This window comes from Mesoplodon densirostris, chromosome 2 (genome assembly GCF_025265405.1).
Source record: "Mesoplodon densirostris isolate mMesDen1 chromosome 2, mMesDen1 primary haplotype, whole genome shotgun sequence".
NCBI lineage: Eukaryota > Metazoa > Chordata > Mammalia > Artiodactyla > Ziphiidae > Mesoplodon > Mesoplodon densirostris.
In genome coordinates this window covers 60,535,866-60,560,724 of record NC_082662.1, presented here as the reverse complement: position 1 = coordinate 60,560,724, position 24,859 = coordinate 60,535,866, and the positions used below count along the sequence as shown (strand labels likewise).

The following is a 24,859-nucleotide window of genomic DNA, read 5'->3' as shown; positions in this document are numbered from 1 at the left end:
GTGGCCACCTTTGTGTCTTCCCTACCTACATAGCTGCCAGGAGCAGTTTTGGGGGCCTCTACAGAGGCTCTGAGAGATTTTCCACACAAAAGCTTGTTCACCCTCCATGCTGGGTTTATGAGATCATAGCCAAGGTAGTAAATTATAAGATGCTATAATTCACTTTCCATAGGTGGTCTTGGCTGCATTCCACAGCCTTTTGGCTGAATGGTGGCTGATTTTGACGCACTGGCACCAAGTCAGAAATTCAGCCCAGATGACTGGTTTGCTGAGCGATGAGCAATAGTGTCAACAGATGAGCCGTTTGCTTTTTCTGTGGAGGACTTTTGTGTTCACTTCGTGTGTAGTTTCTAGTGTTTTGAGTCTTTTTGAAGCGATGGAGAAACAGTCATTGTAGGTATTTTTCAGAGCTAGAGGTTAGAAATATTTGATGTACCTGTCAAGCTTCTTAATTTAATCTCTGTTCATTGCCAGACACCAAAGTTGAGGGTCAGTTTTTTTAATCTGAATTCAGGATTGCTCCCCCAATTAGCACGTCTAATGGTTGGCAGATTTTATGTGCTAACACTCTGGCAGGGCTCTTTATGTGCATTTTATTATTTTTTCAAAAAGAGGGAAAAAAAACTGGCATTAATCTTGAGCCTAAAGTAACTTCATGTTTACCACAGCATTTCAAATACTATGTAAGAATTTGGCTCTGTGTCCTGAAGCACAGTAATTTTTTTCCTTTTGGTTCCAGCGCTCCTCAATTCCACAGGATCCAAGCCAGACAAGTAATGGAAGCCAAGTGGCGCTTCATGTTTGCTGTGTAGATTCTGACAAATGTAGAGTAATTCTTCTATTCCTCAAAGCTGTTGCATCTTTGGCTCCAGAACAATTGAGGTTGTAGGCTAAGCATTTAAAATCCTCATCAGCCTAAGATGTAAACATACACTATTTTTCAATATTTTTTAAGGAAGGAATGAATTACACAAGTGTTTGCTACAATTTCTGGACCTTTCCTGTCAAAATGTCTGTCATTTATTCATAAGTTTATGTTGTAGGGAACTGTTTTAAAATACGTGTTTGACTTGTGTGTGTACAGTACAAATTACTTTGCATTCATCTCTGCTATGTGGGGTGTGTGTGTGTTTGTGTGTTTTGGTGGTGGTAGGTTAGTGTAGAGGAATGTTCTGCTGTGTTTAAAAATTTAGCTTTCTTAGAACAGATGTTAGCATAATTAACTACTACTTACTGAAAACGGCTGGCAAGAATGAATTGCACGTCACTTAATGTACCCCGTTACGCCCACTGGGGCATAGCTAGGATAATTCTGAAAATTACTTCTCCAGATCTTGGCCCTGCACACCCACTTTTGGTTCTCTAGTGACTGAGATTGAATCGTGAAATAATATTTTAGTTAGTAATGTAGTAAGATTTAATTGGTATGGTTGAAATATAGGAGAATTTTATCTTCAAAGTCAATGGCAGAGGTAGAGTGAGTGTCTGACCATTACACCTTCAGAGCAATTTATGTAAAGGAATTAACAGACTGAGTCAGTTAATTCTGAAGCACTCAGTTTAACACAAGTATTTACACTTCCTTTAGCTGAAAAGTTTTGAAGTGGTCATTATTATGAGGCATTCTAAAACTTAGGTATATGCTGTGGTAGATACTAAGAAATCTTTTTAGGAACTGACCTGGAGGGAACAGTAAGCAGAATTGGTTAAGGAATTGCTAGTTGTCTAAAACCTCTCAACTCAACCAGATAATATGATGTGGCTACTTCAGTTGTATAGTATATCCCACATGTATCCTTTTTTTTTTTTTAAAGCTTTCTTTTTTTTAAAATTTATTTATTTTTGCTGTGTTGGGTCTTCGCTTCTGTGCGAGGGCTTTCTCTAGTTGCGGTGAGCGGGGCCCACTCTTCATCGCGGTGCGCGGGCCTCTCACTGTCGCGGCCTCTCTTGTTGCGGAGCACAAGCTCCAGACGCGCAGGCTCAGTAGTTGTGGCTCACAGGCCTAGTTGCTCCGCGGCATGTGGGATCCTCCCAGACCAGGGCTCGAACCTGCGTCCCCTGCATTGGCAGGCAGATTCTCAACCACTGAGCCACCAGGGAAGTCCCCACATGTATCCTTTTAACTAGAATTAAGGTAGAAGGTTTCTGAGCTTAAGAAAGGCAGGTGCAATCTCTGAGGGAATTCAATTTAATACATTTAAAAACTAATTTTTAAATTTAGCTGAAGATTCCTTTATGTTAAATGAGTGTTTGGGGGGTGGTTTGAATAAAACTTGTAGTTGTATAAATAACAGGTATTCATCTGTTCTCCTTGGTTTCTGTGGCCACCTATGTTCCTCTGCCCCTCTTTTCCCCATCCCCTTCCTTGGGAGGGAATCAAAAAATTCTAAGCAAACCCTGGAATTGTCCAAGGGCCTTAGAGGCCCAATGCCTTTCATATAAATTCTCATTTAAGCAAGCATAGATATTCAGATAGTCAAAGCTTAGAACCAATTTGAGTATATAATCTTTTATGAACATCTGATACATACCATCCATGATGAACATCTTATATGTACCGTTCATAGCCAGGAAATGGAAGTTTTCTCTATATTACAAAGTGAAATGGATATTGAGCCATTTAGCTTTGTAGTTCAGGTGAAAGCTGTGGGGCTTACATTATCCAGCTATTGCTTTTATTCTCTACTTTCATAGATACAGACATAGGCCAAGTAATTCTTAGTGCCCCAAACATTAATTCCATGCTTTTAAATCAGCCTCAACTCTTTTTAAAAAATAAAGTCTAATATTCTCTTCCTAGTATCCAGAATCTTTTAGGGAACAAAGTAGAGAACAAATAAACAAATTAAATTGTAAAAAATAAACCAATTATTCATGTTTATACGGGTCAGAGAGATTTCAAGAGTTAAATCAACCTCCCTCTTGAGTCAGTAGAAAGTATCTGCTAGCAATTGTCTGTGTTTTTATTTATTTATTTATTTATTTTCACTTTAATATTTTAATACATCTCTCTTCTAAATATAATTCTGTCACATATTTTTTGCACCTATATAAACAGCTTAATAAGTTATTTTAAGAAATAGGAATGAAATTAAAGGAAATAACACCTTAAATTTTTATTAATTAGCAAAAACAAAATAATGAAAAATAAGAGTAATGAACTCATATAAGTGCACCATTTTCTACAACAAAGAAATATAACACTTTCAAGAAAGTAAATAATTGTAAGAATATAAATAATGTACTTTGTTTAAACAGTTCTATAGTTTACCTGGATCAGACTTATTGCATATATTTCATAACAGTTTAAAAATTTCTCCAGATTTAAATGTTAAGTCCCCAAATTCATAACATTATATATCACATTTCATTCCAGAAGAGAAAATGACCTGGTCTCAGGGATAGTTGCTTACAGCTTGGATATTTTGTAAACTTTTATATGAAGTATTAATATAATTTCTTTCATTCAGACAATTAAAACAATTTTCCTGGAATATAATAGGGTACAAAATGTGTAGAAATCTTATAGTTAAATGGGATCAAATCAGACAGCAAAGATTTCCCAGACCATAAAATCTATGAAGACAGGAAGCAAGTGATTTAACTTTCAATATGTTAATTTACAGATCTAACTCTTCATTTATGTTTGACATTAAAACAAATTTTGAATAAGTACTGTTACAGAATTTTTTTCTAGGGACAATCTTATACTGGTTGGGTTATTCTGTCAATTATTATATATTCATTATTAGATCATATAATTAATGGGAGTCTACTCAGCTTTGTTTCATTTCATTAATTGTAAGGGTGTGTTTTTATTTTTTTAAATGTTTTTCTTCCAGTTTTATTGAGATATAGTTGACATACAGCACTGTATAAGTTTAAGGGGTACAGGATAATGATTTGACTTACATACATCATGAAATGATTGTGTTTTTAAATCAGTGTGTATAGTTTTGTTTTTTCATTTTTGTTAGCTAAGATGCTATTATAAAAATAAAATTCTCTAAAATATTTCTGAAATGTTTGACCATTTTTAATTAAAATCGTTACTTTTTCAATTAGAGAGGTTCTGGTTATTAATGCTTGTAAACATGAATTACCCTTTTAATTGGTCTGTTTTCCACATTCTTTCCCCTTGGAGCCCAAAGCACATTAATCCTGAAATATCATTTCGGTTGCAAGGAAGACAGTCTTCCTCTAATTTAGGTGAAGTCTATTCTGATAATGGAGACTGCACAGGCTCTTTGGAGACCCCATTGCCTTCTCCCTTCCTTCCGGGGCACCGTGTTGCTCATGTCTGGCCTTGTGGCTACCTATAAGATACCAACAGTGTCTTAGAAGGAAAGATTCCCCCAAATAAAAGTTCTTTGTTATTTATGGATCTCTTCATGTCGCTGTACAAAGTGAAGCTGAGACTGTTGGGAACAGAAGCCAAGGCCCCCTAGAGAACTAGACCCCTGGTCAGAGAAAGCAAAGGGCTGTAACAAGGTTAGGGCTGTGCAGCATTTTCACCTAGTAAATGATCTCTTCTTAAATTTGATGCTCAAGGGCTTCCCTGGTGGCGCAGTGGTTGGGAGTCTGCCTGCGAATGCAGGGGATGCAGGTTTGAGCTCCAGTCCGGGAAGATCCCACATGCCGCGGAGCGGCTGGGCCCGAGAGCCATGGCCGCTGAGCCTGCGCGTCCGGAGCCTGTGCTCCACAACGTGAGAGGCCACAACAGTGAGAGGCCCGCGTACCGCAAAAGAAAAAAAAAAATTTGATGCTCAAACACAGACCGTACGATTGGCCTTCGGTATCCTCAGATCAACCAGCCAGGGATTGATCTGCTGATCAGGAGGGCCGACTATATAGTGCCATTTTACAGAAGGGACTTGAGCATCCTCAGAATTTCGTATCCATAGGGGCCGTGGAAGCAATCCTCCACGGATACAGAAGAACGACTGTATTGTGGTTTTCTAGATAGCCTCTGACCCAGCACATGCTCTTCTTCAGCGCCTTCCCTACTCCTGTCCCCTTTTCCACCTGGCTAACTAACACCTGCTCTCCTTGAAGTCTAAGTCCAGGCCTCGGGCAAGCAGCTCTCCCAGCCCCCTTCACAAATGATGCCTCCTGTGCAACATCTGTAAGGGCACGTTTCTATCAGGATGGACTTCTCTGCCAACTTCTCACCCTCCCACACTCGACTGTGAGCAACTCAGGGTCTGGGACTGTCATTTGTCTCTATCTTTAGTTTGCACAGTGCCCGCATAATAGTAATACTCCTAGATAACTGCTAAAGGAAACTTCTTTACTTGTAATAAAGCAAAGAAATAAATAGTCTGTGTTGGCTTAAACGGAGACCATGTGTCATGTCAGCATGTTGTTTTAATTTTATTTTAACTTTTCTAGGAGGCAACCAAGTCTTGTGTCTCTGTCCAGCTCTCTAATTAAAGGTTCTGGCGGGAGTAGGGGCTAATGATTTGATGTTGACTCAGCTTTGAGCATGATAGCGGTAGTGGTTGGCCAGATAGTAATTTGTAAACTGGACAGGCATTTGAGATGCCATAACAGGAAGCTGACTGGAGTCAATGAATATTCTTCCAAAAGAAGTACAGGTTTAGTCATTGTTCACTTACATTTTTATTCAAGGTTGCATTGTAATGATGACTGGAATTTTTGCCTCATTCTAGTGAATTCATTTCTCCTGGCTTCCAAATATCTGACTATGGCCCTTTCTCAGGTAATGTCAGGGTAAATATAGTATCACCACAACTATACTTACTTTTTCCTGTAATTATTTATGTATTGTCTGTTTTCCCCATTATTTTTACATTCCACATGGCTGGTGTCTGTTAGGTTCCCTCAAGCACCTAACAGTGCTTCGTGCATAGTAGGTATTCAAGACATATTTGGTGAATGCAGTATGAGCCTTAGTGATGTATGTCACTGAAGGGTCACTGAGTTTTTAAAGAGGCTTCATGTTGTGTTTGTCCAGTTTTTCACAGCCTCGAATTAGAAGTCTTATTGATTTCACATCACTTTAAATGTTGTGTAGTGTCATATTTCACAGTTCTCTGCTATTGTGGAGAGACGGAGGCCAAAAATACTGTGTTGAAATACAGATAAAAAAAGGAAAAAAAATGGCCTATGTTTGACACGGTAAAGAGAACTGGCCTCAAAATGGGGTGGTGTTTTCAAAGAGTAGCTTGTGTTTTATAACTTCTGTGCCTACTCCAAAAGTTGTGTTAACCTACCATAAACTAACCAGTCCACAGTGCCTGGGCATATTCATTTTGGTCCAAACTGCTCTGTCTATGAAATTGTACTGATGTAGAAGTATCTTTGGGCCACTTGTTTTCAACTAAGTGCTACGAATGGGTAGAGTAGGGACATTTATAATATGTGCCGAAGCAGCTGGGTGATATTACATTACTATCCTAGGAATACTGAGGAGTGGTTATTTTTAGCTTTCACCTGAGCAAACATGACTCAGTTTGTTGACCTGAATCCATCTAGTTCCTTCTTAAGTACACAAACTATTAATCCCTAGAACCATGCTGGCGACTGAGGCCTTCCTTGCATATAACTGTTGGTTAGTTGACTGTGGCTTGTTCAAAGGTCACAGATAATTTCAGCTTCTCCCATTTCATTCTCTTCTCTTACAATAAAGTCCCTCACACTTTTTAAAAATTTAAAGACAGAAATCAAAGTTCTTTTGATTTTAGACACTGCTTTGTGATCTATGTAGTCACATTGTTGGCTATAGCTGATGAAAACACCTTCTATAGTAGGCAAGGAGCTAAGAGCTATAGACTTTGTTTTTGGCTTACTTTGATATGCTTTCTACATAAGAAACACCTGGAAATTCACTTTTAGCTGGAGTAGGAAGTTGTCTTAAACTGTAAACATGTTATTCAGGGAACATTAACTGCCCATGTTTGAATAACAGAATGTCTGTTTACTTTCTCAAATAATACAAGGGTTTTGCCTTTTGAGCACTATTAGAAATGGAAAATGTTGAATTATCTTCAGGTTTTTAAAGTTATACAAAAGGTTTTTTAGACTAGATTTATTCAAGTGAAGAAAAATACTTGTGATTCTTATAGAACAGCTTGAGATGCACTTGCGGCTTCCCAAGTTCATTGCCATGATATTTATGAAAATATTAGTATTCCTGGGATTTTCTTCTTTATGCAAGAAACACTAGACTAATGAAAGAATGAAAATAATTCAGGCTGCTACAAAGGCAGGCGTTCACCGTGTCCATTAAAAATGCAGCCTTTGTGCCTGTAAAGTGTTCAGCTTCTCTGTTATTAAGTTTGGAATGTGGTTTTGGAGGTTAACTGGGAACTCAGATAGTTATTTTTCATTTTGGTCTAAGGAGGGAAAGACTTGTTTTTCAAAAGGAAAAAAAAAATAAAGAAATGAAAAAAGGTTAGGTTCATTTTGGAAGAATAGAAGTTTTAAAATGTAGTAACTATTTTCTGCAGCAAATAGTCAGTTTGAGTATGTTAGCCAAAAATAGAATTCGTGACTTTTGTCTCCCTGTTTATTCTCCAACCACATTAAAAGAAGTTTAGTTAAATGTGCCATTTGGTCTTTGTAATGTTGGTGGGCTATTTAGCAGAGTCAGGATAACCAAAGTTTGATTGGTTCATATTTCTAATAATAAGTGAGATGTCTGATTTTAGATGGATTAGGTGTAAAATGTATTCATGATACAGTTTTGAGTTTTAAAGAAAAACTTCCCTGGCCTGGATTAGTGGTGGCTCTGTGTTGTGGTATTCAGGATACTACATTGAAGAACTTTCAGCTAGAGTTTAGCAGTGCTGTGTTTTCTGGCAAGTTTTAGTAGGCATCATCCCAACTTTCTGGGAACATAACATTTTACTACTCAAAATTTACTGTTAGGATTGATATTTAGGGATAGAAAAATGTGTATTTGAGCACTAGAAGTAGGGCAAAGTATTAATAATACACACTCTTGCGTCATAAATGACTTTTCCTCTTGCTTTACATATTCCTCTAGTTGCTATTTGATCTCTGTCAAGTAAGAGATGATTTCTGTTCATAAAGGGTCTGAAAGCACTGCATGTCAGGTATCATATGTGCAAAATTAAACATATTTAAACCATGCACATAAACCAGATTTATGTTTTCCTTCCACTACTTTCAGAGAAAAGTTTTATAAATAGATTTAAAAATATATTGTAGTAGAAGGATCTACATGAAGAAAACTATGAAAATTTTCAAAGAGATATTAAAATGGACTGCAGTTAATAAAGAAGTGATCACTGTTCTTGGGTGGGAAAACTAAATGTCAGGAAAGGATACTGACTCTGTCCACATTAATTTATAGATGTAATGTAATTTCAATCAGATCCCAGCAAAAAATATAAACATGAAATGGCATGGGGGAGGAGTTTTACTCTATCAGATATTGATATAAACCATCAGTTTACATGACTTAAAACCATGTTGTGTTGGGCCATGAATTTACAGTCCAACACATGGAAATAGACTAGATTGTCCAGAAATATCTATTTGTATACATAAGACAAAGGTGCTGTCATAAAGCAACAAAAAAGGAGAGTTTGTTCAGTAAAGAATAATTTAAATATTTAGAAAAATGAAGCTAGATTCTCACCTCATCCCTTATATCAAAACAAATTCCAGGTGGATCAACTATTTAAATATTTAAAAAATGAAATTGTTAAAAATGACTAGAAGGTAAAAGTTTATTGAATTTGGAGATTAGAAAGTCTCTCTATACACAGAAGAATGGGAAGAACATAAAAGTGTGATTGTACATGAAATCTGGGATTTCTCTGTATTAAAATATGCCGTAAACAAATTGAGACAGCAGAGGGAAAAGTTGAGGTAAATCACTAACAAAACATATTAGGCAAAGAATTATTCTTATTTATAGACAACCTTTACAAAACAAGGGGTGGGGGGTTATAGGTAAATTAAAAGGGTGTATCGTGTGCTTATTTTGCAACCACTAGTTGAAAAATTTTAATTACATAGAAAATGTTTATAATATAATAGCTAAAATTAATTTTATATTTTTTCATGTACTTTCAAGCACTGTTCTGAATACTTTTCATATGTTAATTTGTTTAATGTATACAACGACTCAGAAAGTGTGACAAGATCTGAGACATTGAGGAAGTGATTCCAAGGGAAATCGAAGCCAATGACATTGTGTCTTCTGTCCACAGTCCCCTCCCCTCCATGGAGATGAGTCCTTGGTTCCAGGTCATGCTGTTTATCCTGCAGCTGGACACTGCATTCAAGCTATTATTTTTGCCATTTAAGATATAACAAGACTAATACACAGACAGGTTTAGAAATTCACCCCAAACTTTGCTAGCTTGGATTCATGATGACACAACCAGAAATGAGAGAGCCAGGCAAGTTGGCTTCACAGCTTGTGTTATTTACCACTGTTCTACTCTACTTTGCTAAGTGATTAAAAAGAAGAAGCTACAAATAGGTATGACCCTATTTTGTAACAATATGTGTTAATATTAGTATGTATTTTAAAGTTATACAAATTAATTCCTCTATAAATTTGTATCTAGTTACACACTCATAGAAAAGACAGATAATTTGATATTTTTCCAACAGTGGTTACTTCTCTTTAGTGGGATTTTGGGTAAATGTTGTTTTGAACTTTAACATTTCTGTATTTTGCAAATTTTCTGTTATAATTATGTGACCATTTTATAATCACAAAATTGTGTTGTTAATGTTATATATTTCAAATTTGATGATCCCTCTTGAAATGCATGTATCGTATTTTAGTATATCCTTGAAGCGTCAGTCAGTGTTTGGGTTCCATCCTCTGATAGGTACATTAAATGGGGGCCCAAAGTCAGAAAAACTCTTTCTCTCAATCAAAAGCAGTGTTGTAGAATTTCAGAGTTAAGAAGAATCTTAGAAACCAGCCATCTTGCTTGAATTTTAGAAGCCAACCATCTTATTTCTCAGTTGAGGATCCTGAAGCTACTATAGATTTAACCAATTTACCCAAAATTACCTGAGAGTAAGTCATTCAACCAGGCTTCAGACCCAGGTCTTCTGACTTCAGACACTGTGTTCTGTGAAGCCCCTGAGGTCTCCAAGCCCTCAGGCAGGTGAAAAGTGAAGCACAGTTGATTTTTGTGACATTTGTTTGGAATGAGGAAGGAACTGAACAAAACTGAAGAAAACAAATGTATTCTTTCAATAAATAACAGTCACTGAAAACAATGGGAAGGCTCTTGGGGATGCTTTATGATGCCTCTGGAGGTCACTGAAGGATCCTCACCCGGATTTGGGAGATCTCTTGGTATTAATGACCTCAAGTTATAGAAGGTGGTGTGAAAAATGGAGAGAGGACAGTAGTGGAAAGAATATTAGAAAGAAATAGGCACTTCCGTGGATGATTCTTCTAAAACAGGAAAATATTCTCTTTTCAGCTCCAGGACCCACAACGGCAGTGTCCTACATGTCAGTGAAATGCGTGGATGTCCGTAAAAACCATCACAAGACAAAATGGTTAATGCCTTGGGGACCCAACCAGTGTGACAAGATCCGAGACATTGAGGAAGCGATTCCAAGGGAAATCGAAGCCAATGACATTGTGTTTTCTGTTCACATTCCCCTCCCCTCCATGGAGATGAGTCCTTGGTTCCAGTTCATGCTATTTATCCTGCAGCTGGACATTGCATTCAAGCTGAACAACCAAATCAGTAAGTGCATTCTCCCCATCCCTCTCCTATCCTGGAGAATTTCTCTCTTCAGGCTTTTCAGAACCAGTTATAATAACAGTAAAATAATAGTATTACTAGTGACAATTATCGACTGCTTTCTACTTACTAGACACTTTTCTGAGTACTCTACCTGAATTAACCCATTTAATTCCTAGAGGTAGGTCTTATTTCATTTTACACATAGAAAACTCAGACATCAGTGAGACTGCCCAAAGTCAGAAGGCTAGAGAGTGGAAGAGCTGGAATTCAAAGTCAGGCGGCCAGAGCCCTGCCCTAACCAAGTTTCATCACCTCTCTAGTGCTGAGAGGGAGCTCATCCTAGTGGAGTGATTTGAGGGTTTCTGAAAGGTCCCATCTTTGCAAATGTCTTTTCTGGCTGGGCTTTGAGTGGAGCCATTGTCTTAGAAAAATATACCTGTCAAAATGGGAATACCAACCCACGAGCACCCATTTTCCCACAAACCAGGTTATTTTTCTAGCTTACTCAATTATGATTCAAGACTCTGAGGGCATGAGGCATATAAACATTTTGTGAGGAGAAGATTATTGGGTGATTTTGGAGAGGAAGATCCACTTGTGGCATCTGAGGACAGTATAAGGAATCTGCAATTGAGAAGGAAGAGAACGTTTTTTACTGAAGCAGGATCAGGGGTGAGAATGAAAGAGAAAAAGGTGTGTTGAAGACAGATCTGCCTAGGGCCTATCCATGGATTAAAGCACGTTTTCAATTCTAATTTTCCTGTATCAACAATTATCTTGATACACAATCACATTGATTTTACTCTGTTTAGGAGTTGGAGCAATATGTGTGCCTGGTTGACATTTTATCTGGAACAGATTATGCTAAGATAATTTTTCAAAATGTAGAGTTTCCACCCTACCCCTAATTCATTCAGTTTCTTACTCATTATTTCAAACTGTTTTTGAGTACCCACTACGGCCACATACCAAATTGATGGCTGGACATGTGGTTACATGTAAAGACACTGTCCTTCAAGGGGCTTATAGTTAAGTGGAAATCACAGGCAAATAACCAGTCATTACAGTAGAGTGTGCTAGGTGCTGTGACCAAGGTATACCCAGGAGCTGTGGGAGCATAAAGAAAAGGCTTCAGAGCAGAGAAAGGGAAGGCTGCCTTGGTGCGCATACACACACGTGTGTGTGTGTGTGTGTGTGTGTGTGTAGAGGTGAGCAGACACATCTTTGAGGTGAGTGTTAAATAGTGAAAACCCTGACAAGGAGTTGGGTTGAGGGTGGGTGCAAGTGGAAGAGTACTTTAGGTAGAAGTAATGGCTGATGGGCACATCTGGACCTTCATAACAGCATTCAAGTGGTACTTCCCACATCCGTATTCTCTTGCCTATTGACTTGCTTACTCATTCATTGCTTGTGTAACACATTTGTTCATTCAAGCTTTATTAAGTCTCAGCCATGTGTTAAGCAGTAGGTACTGAAGATACAATATTGAACAAAGCACTAGGGAAGAAGTGGTTGGGAGAAAGATACTTAAACATACCATAAGGAAAGATAAGTGCTATAACGAGAGGAATATGCCATATAATGTGTGAGAATCGGGCAGGAAACTTTGCTATGAGGTTAAAAACTGAGACTAAAGCTAATGTATATATCTTGAGGTTTGGGCTTTCATAGTCCTAATTCTAAGAATGTATTCAAGGAAAGGAGAATTACAACAGTTAGAGGAGCCATGGTAGGCTGACATGGGTAGATTAACTGGCTCATTTATGTTTTGGTGTGAAGGTCAAGGACAGAGTTTTCTGTTATCTGGTTGTCTGTTGTGTATTTCAGGAATAATGTTCCCAGACAGACTCCTAGCTCCAAGTATAAAGGAAATGATTTACTCTGTAATAGAAATTAAATAATTGCTCTGTATTGGCTGTATTAGTGCTGGGTATAACAAATTATCCTGAAATTTAGCAGCATAAATCAATAAGCATGTATTATCTCCCTATTTCTCTGGGTCAGGGATCTGGGTACAGCTTAACTTGGGAGTCTCTGGCTGAGCTTCTCTTTTGAGGTTGCAGTCAAAGTGTTGGTCTGGTCTGCAGTCTCATGAGAAGGCTTGAAGGCTCGACTGGTGGAGATCTGCTTCATGTGGTCACTCATGTGGTCGCTGGTAGGCCTTGTTCCATCACCGCATGGGCCTTGCCATGGGGCTGTCTTAGAGTAGGTCCCCCCCACCCCTCAATAAGGGCTAGTGATGAGAGAGAGGCAGAGAGAGAGAGAGAGAGAGAGAGAGAGAAAACGCAGGTGCCTAAGACAGAAGCCACTCAGTCTTAGAAGTGACATCTCATCTCTTCTACTGTATTCTACTGGTTAGAAGTGAACGAGTAAGTGCAGCCCACACTTGAGGGAGATTACATATGGCATGAATATCGGGAAATGGAGATCATTGAGGACCAATGAGTTGATCAATCAAGCCTATATGATGAAACCTCCATAAAAACCCAGACGGAGAGCTTCCAGGTTGGGGAATCAGAATGCTTCCACGTGGCACCATACTGGACCCCAAACTCCATGAGGACAGAAGCTCCTTTGTTAGGGATCTTGCCCTATGTATCTAGATGTTGATTTGTATCTACTTTAATATCTTTTGTAATAAACCTATAATCTAATTAATAAATGGGTTTCTGAGTTCTGTGAGCAGCTCTAGCAAATTAATCAAACCTGAGAAGGGGGTTGTGGGAACCTCTAGTTCATAGCTACTAGGTTGGAAGTACAGGTAACAACCTGGACTTGGCAGCTGGCATCTGAAGTCTAAGGAGGGGACCATGGGATCCTCCATTCTGTAGCCAGTAGGTCAGAGGTGCAGGTAACAACCTGGGCTTGTGATTAGCGTCTGAAGAGAGGGGCAGTTTTGTGCGACTGAGCCCTTAACCTGTGGGATCTGATGATATCTCTGGGTAGATAGTGTCAGAATTGAGTTGAATTGTAGGACACCCTACTGGCATCAGAATTGTTGGATGTGTGGGAAATTTCACACCCCATCCTTATTGGTTGTCAGAACCTATTACATATCTTAATAACTTCACAGATGAATTGCTTCCCATCAAATATTAATTCTAAACATCAAAAATGCCTATGTTGGTAAGGCTTTAACTAAAACATTGCTATATGTAAATGAAATGTGAATGCATCTTATGTTTTTTTTCCCCAAGTACATCTTCAGGTTCCAAAATATATTTTATCTTCATCTAGAAAAAGAGTGGACTAAAGATTCTTTATCTTAGAAACATACTTTAATTTCTTATAACGTGAGGGTCTGCACTTAATAGGGGCACACTAAAAAATTTTTTTCCGAGCGAGGGCTACTCTTCGTTGCAGTGCACGGGCTTCTCATTGTGGTGGCTTCTCTTGTTGCGGAGCAGGGGCTCTAGGTGCGCAGGCTTCAGTAGTTGCGGCATGTGGGCTCAGTACTTGTGGCACACAGGCTTAGTTGCTCCACGGCATGTGGGATCTTCCCGGACTAGGGATTTAACCTGTGTCCCCTGCATTGGCAGGCAGATTCTTAACCACTGTGCCACCAGGGAAGCCCCCCACACTAAAAATTTAACAAGATGGACAGCTAACAGTTCCTTCAATAAATGTATAAAATAACTGAAACCATAGAGTCATCAAGAAAACCGGATCAAAAAATGCTTATTTTGAGCAGTAGCTCTGGGTGGAGGCTGTTGACTTTAATATGAAAATGTTACATTTTGGGTTTATGAGAATATTTTTTCTTTAAATGTATTCTCCTTACCTTTTGCTTGTGGGCATTAAGGAGGGCATTGATGAAAGCGGGATGGTATGTCTTTGCTGATTGATATAGACATATACACACATACATATATTTTAATTATAATAATATTTATAAGACACGGTAGGTCTGGGTTTTACCCTGATCCTTATATTAAAGAGTATGTGCGGCTGCCGGTTCACTTTTTATATTTTATCATTGTTTGGATGCCTTTCTGACAGCAAGAGATGGGGCAGAAGAAAAGAGATAAGTGTGGTGAACAAGATCCTATTATATGTGGATGGCTTTCTGTTTATCAGAGATTCAGCTCTAGCAATATTACCTCAAATGGAAGGAAAAGTCAGGCCAATCCTGTTTTTTTTTAAACTTTCCTAGACAGTCTGTAAAATGAGTTTCAGATTTCAAGTAGTAAGAGATTTCACATTTGGACTATGAAATTAAAGTTAGGATTATATATATATATGTGTGTATATATATATATATATGTATTCAGAGTTTTCATGTATCTTTGAAGGGTCTTTGAGCAGATAAAATAATCTAAGGACTATATATTTTAAAGGACAGTCATTTGGTGCTAAATTTTATTCATTTTATTTTTAAATTTATTTATTTATTTAAATTTTTATTTATTTATTTATTTTTGGGTGAGTTGGGTCTTCGTTGCTTCACGCAGGCTTTCTCTAGTTGCGGCAAATGGGCTACTCTTCGTTGCGGTGTGCGGGCTTCTCATTGCGGTGGCTTCTCTTGTTGTAGAGCACCAGCTCTAGGCATCGGGCTCAGTAGTTGTGGCATGTGGGCTCAGTAGTTGTGGCTCTCGGGCTCTAGAGCACAGGCTCAGTAGTTGTGGTGCACGGGCTTAGTTGCTCCATGACATGTGGGATCTTCCCGGATCAGGGCTTGAACCCGTGTCCCCCACACTGGCAGGCGGATTCTTAACAACTGCGCCACCAGGGAAGCCCTGTTTATTCCTTTTAAACTTTCAATTTAAGATGATACAGGTTTTGGCTAGGATTTGAAATCTTGACAATCCATCAGAAACTGAATAAGAATTGACATTCACTTTAAAAACTGGTCATTGTTTCATCAACTTCAAGATTTCATCAGACTGATGTTTTTTGGAGGGAAATGATGATATTATAGGGTAATTTACAGTAATAAAAGTGTTTAGAGAATGTGTATATTTTATTTGATTGTTGAAAAAGATGATATTCCATGTTTATTATTCAATAAAATAATCCATACTTGAAAAAGCAATTTTAAGCAGAATCCCTACTATCATTTTTAAAACATAAACAGTTAAAAAACCTACAGTTGTCATTCAGTAATAAGTATGAAAAGTAGTAGCCAGTTCAACTTGTAAATGGTGATAGTTTTAAAACTATAGTCTGCAGGATCTGGGAAGGGAAAGCCAGTTGAATAGAATCTAGTTCTAGATGCTTAGAAAGTGGACATTTCAGTAAATGCCAATTACAGGTGGCCCTCCGTATCTCATCCTTGGATACTGAGGGCCTATTGTACTATGGTACTTTGTATAGGTTACTTGAGCATCCATAGATTTTGGTATTTGCTGAGGGTTGAGGGTGGAGGGTGGTCCTGGAAACAATCTCCTTGGATAACGAGGGATGACTGTACAAATTCTGAGCAGACCTGTCTGTTGAAATCTATGTTTGGGTCACTGCTGACTTTTACCTAAACATTTCAGAGGCATGGAATTAACGTGTTTGTCAGGGCACAAACGTGGTGCTTCTATAGAGTTGAAAGAGACAGAGAACTTCAGTTTTTGCTCTGGAGAGTTAGAAAATGGAGGGAGTGTGAGTGGACTAAAAAGTGTGAAAAAAAAGTCAACCTAAACATCTGGTGTCTGGATGGTTGATCATTGAGAAAAATGAATGCTTATCTATGTGATGTGCTTAGATTGTTCTGTAACAGCAAATTCTGTTACTTGAAAATATCCTCTAGAGTGAGTGTATGTCATCCTTTTTAAAGTGTTTTATCAGTCACTTAATTTATGTATGTATTTGTGAAATACAGGTTTGGGTTGGCTAAAATGGTACCCACTTGTAATGGAATGTCGCTCTACTGATTACAACTGCAAGTCACATACTTAGCATAACCTCAGACTCTCCATGGGGCTTCTTTTGAGGAACTTGGGTGGAGAGATCAAAGAAGGAGGCTTTTTTTGACATGTCTCTACCCAGCTTTCAAATCTACTGTTGAAATAGAAGCACTGAAATTCTTTGGCAGAAAGCCTCAAGGTGGATTGATCTGTCTTGAGTAGTAAATCTAGGATTTCAGGGGTCTAAATATCCCTTAGGATGAAGAAATACTGATAAATGGTGTGGGATGGGGAAAGCCAGAGCATTTATTCTGTTCTTAGGTAATGAAGTCATTATGTTTTGCCTCGAACCCCGTGCTGTATGCTATAATTGAGTATTGTCTTATTTGCTTGTTTCATTCTTGCAAATGACTACATGTAACGATGGAATTATTTCTGTAACAAGGATTTTTCTTTTCTCAAACTGAAAACATTTCTGTAAAACATTTCTAGTAAAAAAAAAAGTAGAATGATATTATTACCCAGTCATTGTTCAAGTTAGATGGCTGAGTGTCCTGGGAGGAAATTGCCTAACTTTTTATGAAATGATTGTGTGCTTCCATTTGTGTATCTATTATAGAATGTTAGTTAGACACCACATGAAGACAGAATAAAGGAACAATCTGCTGACTGTAGAAAATAAACTGTCACATTATCTAAAATGATTAGGGATGAATTTATAGAAGGAAGAAAGACGGAATCCTATTGTGATCTTATTGTTGACCATCAGCAAGAGTCATGGTTCTTAATTCTATTATATTTTGAGATGCCTCTTGGAAAGAGTCCACAAAGAGAGCTTAATGGGGCAGAGGATTCTGTACACCATAAAACTACAACTACTGTGATGGAACAGACCATTGGTAATATGGTATTCACATAACTGGAATTCCATGCTTCATCAGATAATCCTCTTTAACAAACGATACTAAAGCAAGTCACTGAGAAGAAATCTAATTCTACCCTCCCACTCCCATTCCCCCACTTCCCCTAATAGGGACCTTCTTTTATTCATGACCATGTCACAGTCTCTATTTATAAGAAACATTTCTGATTGGACAGTTTTTGTTACAGGCTGGTGACACCAAGATTTTTTAAGTTACCTTTTAAATTTCTTTACCTGCCCCAGAGTCAATGTGAGCAGAAATAAAAACCTCAAATTTTTCATCTCCTCTCGCCCCTCCCCCTTAAAAAAAGATAAGCTGAAAAAGCTCAAAACACACCGGAAAGATGTGGCAGACTTAAATGGAGTGGGGTTTGAGGTGGTGGGTAAAGGTAAAGAGGTTGTGACTATTCGAGATGGATTTACACGGCCATTCCTTTTTCTTATGGAGTCGTGTTTCCCCTTCAAACCAAGGCTAGAACCTAGAACTTACAAGCATGACTCAGTCTTACCTACTGACTTGAAATAGAAGGAAACTAAAGTCGTGGGAGAAGACCATATTTTGTTGATTAACCCAGGATAGTGAATATTAAGGACATCATGTTTGTTTACTCTCATTGATGGATTATCTTTCCCTTTGTGGGAATCTTCAGGCACAACTTTGGAATTAACCATTGTGAACGTGTTTATATTGGCAGGAGCATGGGAACCTTTGGCTTTGTTTTATTTGGGTGTGATGGGTGTAAGCACGTGACTTGGACAGCATCACTATAAAGCTGTCTGGATCTCTATATATGGCTCAATGGTTTTGGGTTCTGTATTTCCAAATGAAAAAATCCAGTTGAGAAACAGAGTTGGGCTCTTTCAAAACCTTCCCAAGATGTTTTATTAATGTTTATAGTTTGCTTATCCAGTCCCTCCCACTTCCTTCTAGTCATTCATTGACTTACCAGTCCATTTAACATTGGAAGCTAGACCGTTTTGGATTGGTCTTTAGTCTTAGCAAAACACTCATCTATGGTCTTGAATAATTTGCAGTAATTGTTACTAAACATCAACTGTGTGATTGCAGGCTCTGAGCACTGGAAGATTGGTTAGAGTGCTGCTGGTCTAATTATCTTTAACCAGGAGTCTATGGGTAGGGTTCAAGGGCCACATGAGCCCCTGATACTCTGTGAAATTTTAGTCATATTTACTTATGTGCATTTTGGGAGTAAAAGGGTTTCTGGCTTTCGTCAGGTTTTCAAATGGGTGTTTGGCCCCAAAATGTTAAAGGACTAGTCCTTTAGTTTACTAGATGAGGAAACCTTACAATACTTGCCCACTGTAGCACAGCTGGCTGGAGACAGAGCAGGATCTCCTGGTGTATATCAGCCATGTAGGCAGGTGGATGGTACCTAGCAACAAGTAGCTACCGTATACAGAGCAGTGAGCCTTCTGCCAAACAGCGGCCTCTAAGATTCTTGGACAGAAGTTGTGCTGGTCTTTCTAAAATGGTGTATTCTCTATGGTTTTTTTTTTTTTTTTTTTAAATCTCCCAAGTTCAGGAAATGTAGTGCAGTCTAGAATCTAGACTAGGAGGTAGGCTGGTCCTGTTTATAGTGCCACAGCTGCAGATCACCCATGTGTCTCATTTCCTGCTCTGAGTTTAGAATATAAATGAGGAGATTCTCTTTGCATCCATAACAAGTATATCCTGGTTACTAAAATAAAAGCCTGGTGACATCAATGAAAAATGGGAACAGCAAAGCCACCAGCAGCAGCAGATTCCTTGTTGGTGCTCCACTATATATAAGGTGTTTTTGTGCTTTTACCTCCTCTTCTAATTTGGGGTATTTTTGTTAATATTTAAATGCCAGTCAATCACCACATAGCTAATATGAGGTTATTTTATGAGGAATCATACCTTTATTTTGGGTAACCTAAGAAAATATGAAGTAAAATTATTTTCTGGATGATGCTTTTCAAAGCAAAAGAAAGTTAGATGGGGAAAGAAAATTCTTTGTTAAGCAAAGCAGAATTCTACTTGCCAAAGTGCCAGGGATTCTACAATGGAAAAAACCACTTTCTTCAACATCTACCTACTGTCTACACACTGATGCTAGAAATGGTTCCAGTTCCTCTTTTGCTTTAGTAAGTTAGTGCTAATGGTATTAGTAGGAGAGGTAGTAGTAATTCTTTAAAGGAAGAAGAGGTTCTGGTTTTTTAATTGTTCTGGTTTAAGTTGTTTCCTAAAGTAATTGTCCAATGAATCTATCTTTCCTGCCTTGCTGGTTATTCATATTATGACCACAAAGGAAAGCCCAGGCCTGACCTAACAAGCAAGATTATGTGTTCTTTAAAGGTAAAGGTTGGGGGAAGATTGTAAACATTTAAATTTAGTTATCTTCTAAAAAGTTACTCTCAACGTAGAAAAGAGTTTTAATAGTTGAAGTTGTTCAGCAATGAAAAGGCTGTCTCTTCAAGTAGTGAGCAGCCTGTCATTGGTAGTAATCAACCAGAAGCTGGTTGAAGGGGGAATTATAATGATGACCCCAAGTGATAACTTGCATTTGGTGGTGATTTCTTTACAAAGTACTTTTGTACTAGGAGTGCTGGTGGTTGTCTGTGTTGCCAGCCATTTGCTTTGGCCTCATGTCATTTTCCTGCATAACTTGTCTATCTCTCCTCTCTGATTGTGGGCTTCCACCGTGCCTGCTGAGTGGGCACCTGGCCACATGATCAGTCCCCCAGCCACAGGTGATTGGATTAGGATGGGCCCTTGCCCCAAGGGGGAACAATTAGATTCTCTCTTATAACAAATCGGGATTCACTATTTCTAGGTCCACCTTCATTGGCATTTAAACTGAAGAGTCCTGGGGGCTACCTGGGCAGCAGGTGTTGGAGATGTTGGAGAGAAAAGTTGTTTGGCAGATTGGGAAAATCAGATGCGAGGAGAAAAGTGGAGACAAAGGACCATAATTATGGGGTATAATTATGATCAACTGCAAATGATGAATCTCTCTCTGACAGGTTTCTCTTCCTGGTTCTGGTTCCTCAAGCTTGTCAGCACTTTGTGTCCTGAGTTTCTTGAGATACCTTTGTATCCTTCCAGCTAATTTCTGCTTAAGCTAGTGTGCATAAAATCCTGTTACTTGCAAGCAAATCATCTCTGATTAAGACAACTTTATTTTATTTCATCTGATCATCTCAATAGTTCTTCTCCCTTATAAAATCAGAGGAAACTGAGGATGAGAGAAGCTAAATGATTTGTCCAAAGGCTCCCAGCTGAGAAATAGAGGGGTTACAAGTGAAAGCAATCTTGGAACTCTAGTGCCTTGATCCCACTGAGTCTATGGCGTGAATCCATCCAAAGTGCTCTGGAGAGGCTTCCTGATCTGAGTGGGAAATCATACAAGATGACTCCTAAGGTTCCATCCACTGTACATCTCTTTTGCTGAAGAGTCCATGACTCACTTAAGATTCTTTGGCTCTATAAAAATCTCATGAGTATCCCTTCAGCTTTGTGAATCAGTTACTTCAAAGACTTTAAGTGTAACCATTTTAGAAGATGCTGCTCAGTGGGGATGGATGCCTCTTTGTTAGTGGGTGAACTTAGTGTTGAAATGAGTGAGTTTTCTTGTCTTTTATTTTGTTACGTGTTACCTTGTGTTCATTTCTAGTCCTTGGGTAGGCAGACAGGGTTGGTGTACTGGAAGTGTATTTTTAGTCTGACATTAAAAAATGTATCATAGACACCAACACAGGAAACAGTTTTTAGGTGAGTCAGTATACAAATAACCTCAAAGAGTTTTCATAAAGGGATGGTAGATCTTTTAAATTTAACAGTCCAGTTTCTGAGGCCCCCTTCCCAATGTCCTGCATTCATTTATTGCTTATTTATTGGGCTTCTACTATGTGCTGGCATTTTTTACTCAGGAATTAAGGTATAAAGATAAGTCCTTATCTTTCATAATACAGTTTCAAAAAACATCATGACCCTTCTTTGTTTACTTCTCCCTATCCTGAAAGACTGAATTTTGAGGGCAAGGACTGTATCTTGTTCTTGTATCTTTGGGTCCCTAGCACAGCCCCTGGCACAGTAAATACTTTAGATGTAGTCAAAAGAATTAGGTGCTCACTGTCTAATTCAGAGAGAAAGAAACAAAAAAATCACAGTAATGTGTTCAGTGCTAAGTGCCCAGAATATTCCGTGAACACAGAAGGGGAAATGATGAACTAACTGCGAAGATAGTTTTTTAACTGAGTCTTGAAGGGTGGAATCTTAAAGGAGATGTTGGAATTTGTGACTGTCTACTATCTGATGGCAAAGGAACAATCCAAGGGCAGCCTTATTTTGTTCTGGGAAGCCAGAGTTTTGGGGCCAAATCCCCGACCTATCACTTATAAATTATATGACACTTTTGGTAAGTTTGTGAACTTCCTTATACTTCATTTTCTTTATCAATAGAATAGATATAATGGTAGTACCACCCTTATTAGGATTGTTTTAAGGATGAAACTAGAATAAAATACACATGAGGCTTCTACATAGTAAGTGTACAGAGTAAACGCTCAGTAAAGGTGAGTATTATTCTTGGACTTGAGCAGAGAGAAGAAATGTGAGTTCTGGAGAGAATATAGTAGCCCAGAAAGGGAGGCAGCAGGGTCAAATGTGCAAAACAAGGACCTGGGTGGATGATGGCCTTAGGCCTTTCATTACTTCAGGACAGTGGTTCTTAACTTTGGATCAAGGACCTTGACCTTGGGAGAAAAATGTGCATAAGCCCCATTCAAATATTTTGTATTCATACTTCAACAGAAGACCTGAAGGTCATCTGTGGAATTTAGAGGTTTATGAATCTCAAGGTAAGAGTTCCAACTTCATGGTATAGGTAGACCCCATGCGTGCCAAATTTCATGTTGATCACCACCTAAGCAATTGGAGAACACCCTAAAACAGAAGTTACGGGAAATTCTCAGCATCCTTAGGAGAATATGTCCACAAGGGATGATTTAATCTTATTTGACTGTAAACATATGAATATGTAAATTAAAGTGTTTGGGAATAGAGTAATAAGTCAAGATGGGAGCGGAGGTATGTGGGTGACAACCTTTTAGAGGTCTGCAAACTGAGATTATAGAAGGTATGTGATTTCTCCACGGTCATCTGGTTTGCAGCTGAGAAAGGCAGGACTAAGACCCATATTTTTCCACCGTGAAATACTGTGAAATGACGTGTTGTATGCAAAGGACAGTAAATTTACTTGTTAGAAGAATTCTAGATTGGAGAGAAAAGATAAGCTCCTGACAGATAGAGGGCCAGTCTGTGAGTTGCCTTGATGACCAGGCTAAGAAACTTGGAGTTTGATCCTTGAGGAAAGGAATTGAAAATCACATATTTAGGGCTGAAATGAAATGTGGAATTCAAGATTTGAGACTCATAGCTTGTCCTTTGAATTATACAGCAGCTGGAAATCGAATTTCTTTTTTTTCCATCTGGACTTCTCTCATGGTGGTCTTCCCGACGGGAGGGCATCTGTGAACTTTTTAATGGGAGAAGTCGTAAAGCTGGGTTAGGGCTGTGTTCACACAAGGCTGGCTTCCGAGGCAGGTAAAATCGAACTCCCCTTTTTCTTTTCAGTTACAGACACAGACATTGCTGCCGCCACCAGCTGAGTGACTCGGAATCTAGGGGTTGCCAGTAATTGTGGGTTTTAAGTCACAGAGGAGAAAGATAAGAGGCGAGCAAGGCTGGTTTTTTCACAATTAAATGTTGCCTCTCGGGCTTCTCTGTCGGCAGGAATCCAAGAGGTCAGGACCCACCAGCCATATTATTTTTCTCCCTGGCTGCCTGCTGTCATTCTTATCCCTTTCTCATTCATGGGAACGAAGAAAAGGTGGGTTGGAAATAAAAAGCTTGCTCTAGCCTACTTTTTCCTTTACGAAACTTGTCGGAAACAAAGCTTTCCCGTGAAACAGACGGGATCCCCTCTGGTAGCTGGCTTTTCCTGCCAGCAGCACAAAGATATTTTCTGGGGGGGAGAGAAACCATTGTTGAAATGCACTTTTGTCCTTTTATAGTTATGACTTTGTTTTTTCTCAAGGACTGCCATGGACTCTGGTATTTTTGTATTTGTTTAACTCATGTTAGTCAAAATCAAGTTTTTATCCCTGGTTGCTCCAACTCCATTATAAGTGCCCTGAGGGCAGGAATTGTTCTACTGTTCTTTGTTTTTACTGCAGTGCCTCAAAGGTAGAAGGCAGTTAAGCAGCTAGTGGTTTAGTTTTCTGCATTCATGAGATGTTAGAACTAGAAGGACCTTAGTCATCATACGTTCAACTTCAGTATTTAATGAAAGAATACAGTGTGTACAGTGACTTACTCCAATTGTGCAGCTAATTAGTGGCTTTTCTAGAGCAAGAAACAGGCCTTGTCCCCGAACTCATGACATGATGGGAAAGGCCTGGAGTGGTGGAGGTGGGCAAGCCTGGTTCATAGTTTGCCTCCTTCCCAGTTTCCTCATTTTGAGATTGCAGGTGATCATTTACATCTGGCTGGCATCTATGTGCAGCTGAAAATGTCTGCACATAATAAGCACTCAAAAATGTGAGCTTTAGGGCTTCCCTGGTGGCTCAGTGGTTGAGAGTCCGCCTGCCGAGGCAGGGGACACGGGTTCCTGCCGGGGTCCGGGAAGATCCCACATGCCGCAGAGCGGCTGGGTCCGTGAGCCATGGCCGCTGGGCCTGTGCGTCCGGAGCCTGTGCTCCGCAACGTGAGAGGCCACAACAGTGAGAGGCCCGTGTACCACAAAAAAAAAAAAAAAAAAAAAAAAAAAAAAAAAGTGAGCTTTAGAGAATCATTGTTTTATTTCTTTTTGAAATACAAGACCTCCTTTATAAGAAAACACATTTCTTTTTTTAATTTTGATTTTATTTATTTATTTTTTATGTCTTTAGAATATCCTTTATTATTATTTTTTAAACATCTTTATTGGAGTATAATTGCTTTACAATGGTGTGTTAGTTTCTGCTGTATAACAAAGTGAATCAGCTATACATATGTCCCCATATCTCCTCCCTCTTGCGTCTCCCTCCCATCCTCCCTATCCCACCCCTCTAGGTGGTCACAGAGCACCGAGCTGATCTCCCTGTGCTATGCAGCTGCTTCCCACTAGCTATCTATTTTACCTTTTGTAGTGTATATATGTCCATGCCACTCTCTCACTTCATCCCAGCTTACCTTCCCTCTCCCTGTGTCCTCAAGTCCGTTCTCTACGTCTGCGTCTTTATTCCCGTCTTGCCCCTAGGTTCTTTGGAACCTTTTTTTTTTTTTTTTAGATTCCACATATATGTGTTAGCATATGGTATTTGTTTTTTCTCTTTCTGACTTACTTCACTCTGTA

At 38.8% G+C, this 24,859-nt stretch overlaps 1 protein-coding gene across 5 annotated transcripts in view; it reads left to right on the top strand.

Annotated features, from left to right (window-relative positions):
• Window positions 1–24,859, top strand: part of WLS (Wnt ligand secretion mediator) — a 105,940-nt gene that overhangs the window by 27,818 nt on the left and 53,263 nt on the right. For all 5 annotated transcript variants that reach the window (XM_060089947.1, XM_060089946.1, XM_060089945.1 and 2 more), the window contains exon 2: window positions 10,449–10,721. In XM_060089947.1, coding sequence (XP_059945930.1) covers window positions 10,449–10,721 — 273 coding nt within the window. The remainder of the gene's footprint in view (window positions 1–10,448; window positions 10,722–24,859) is intronic.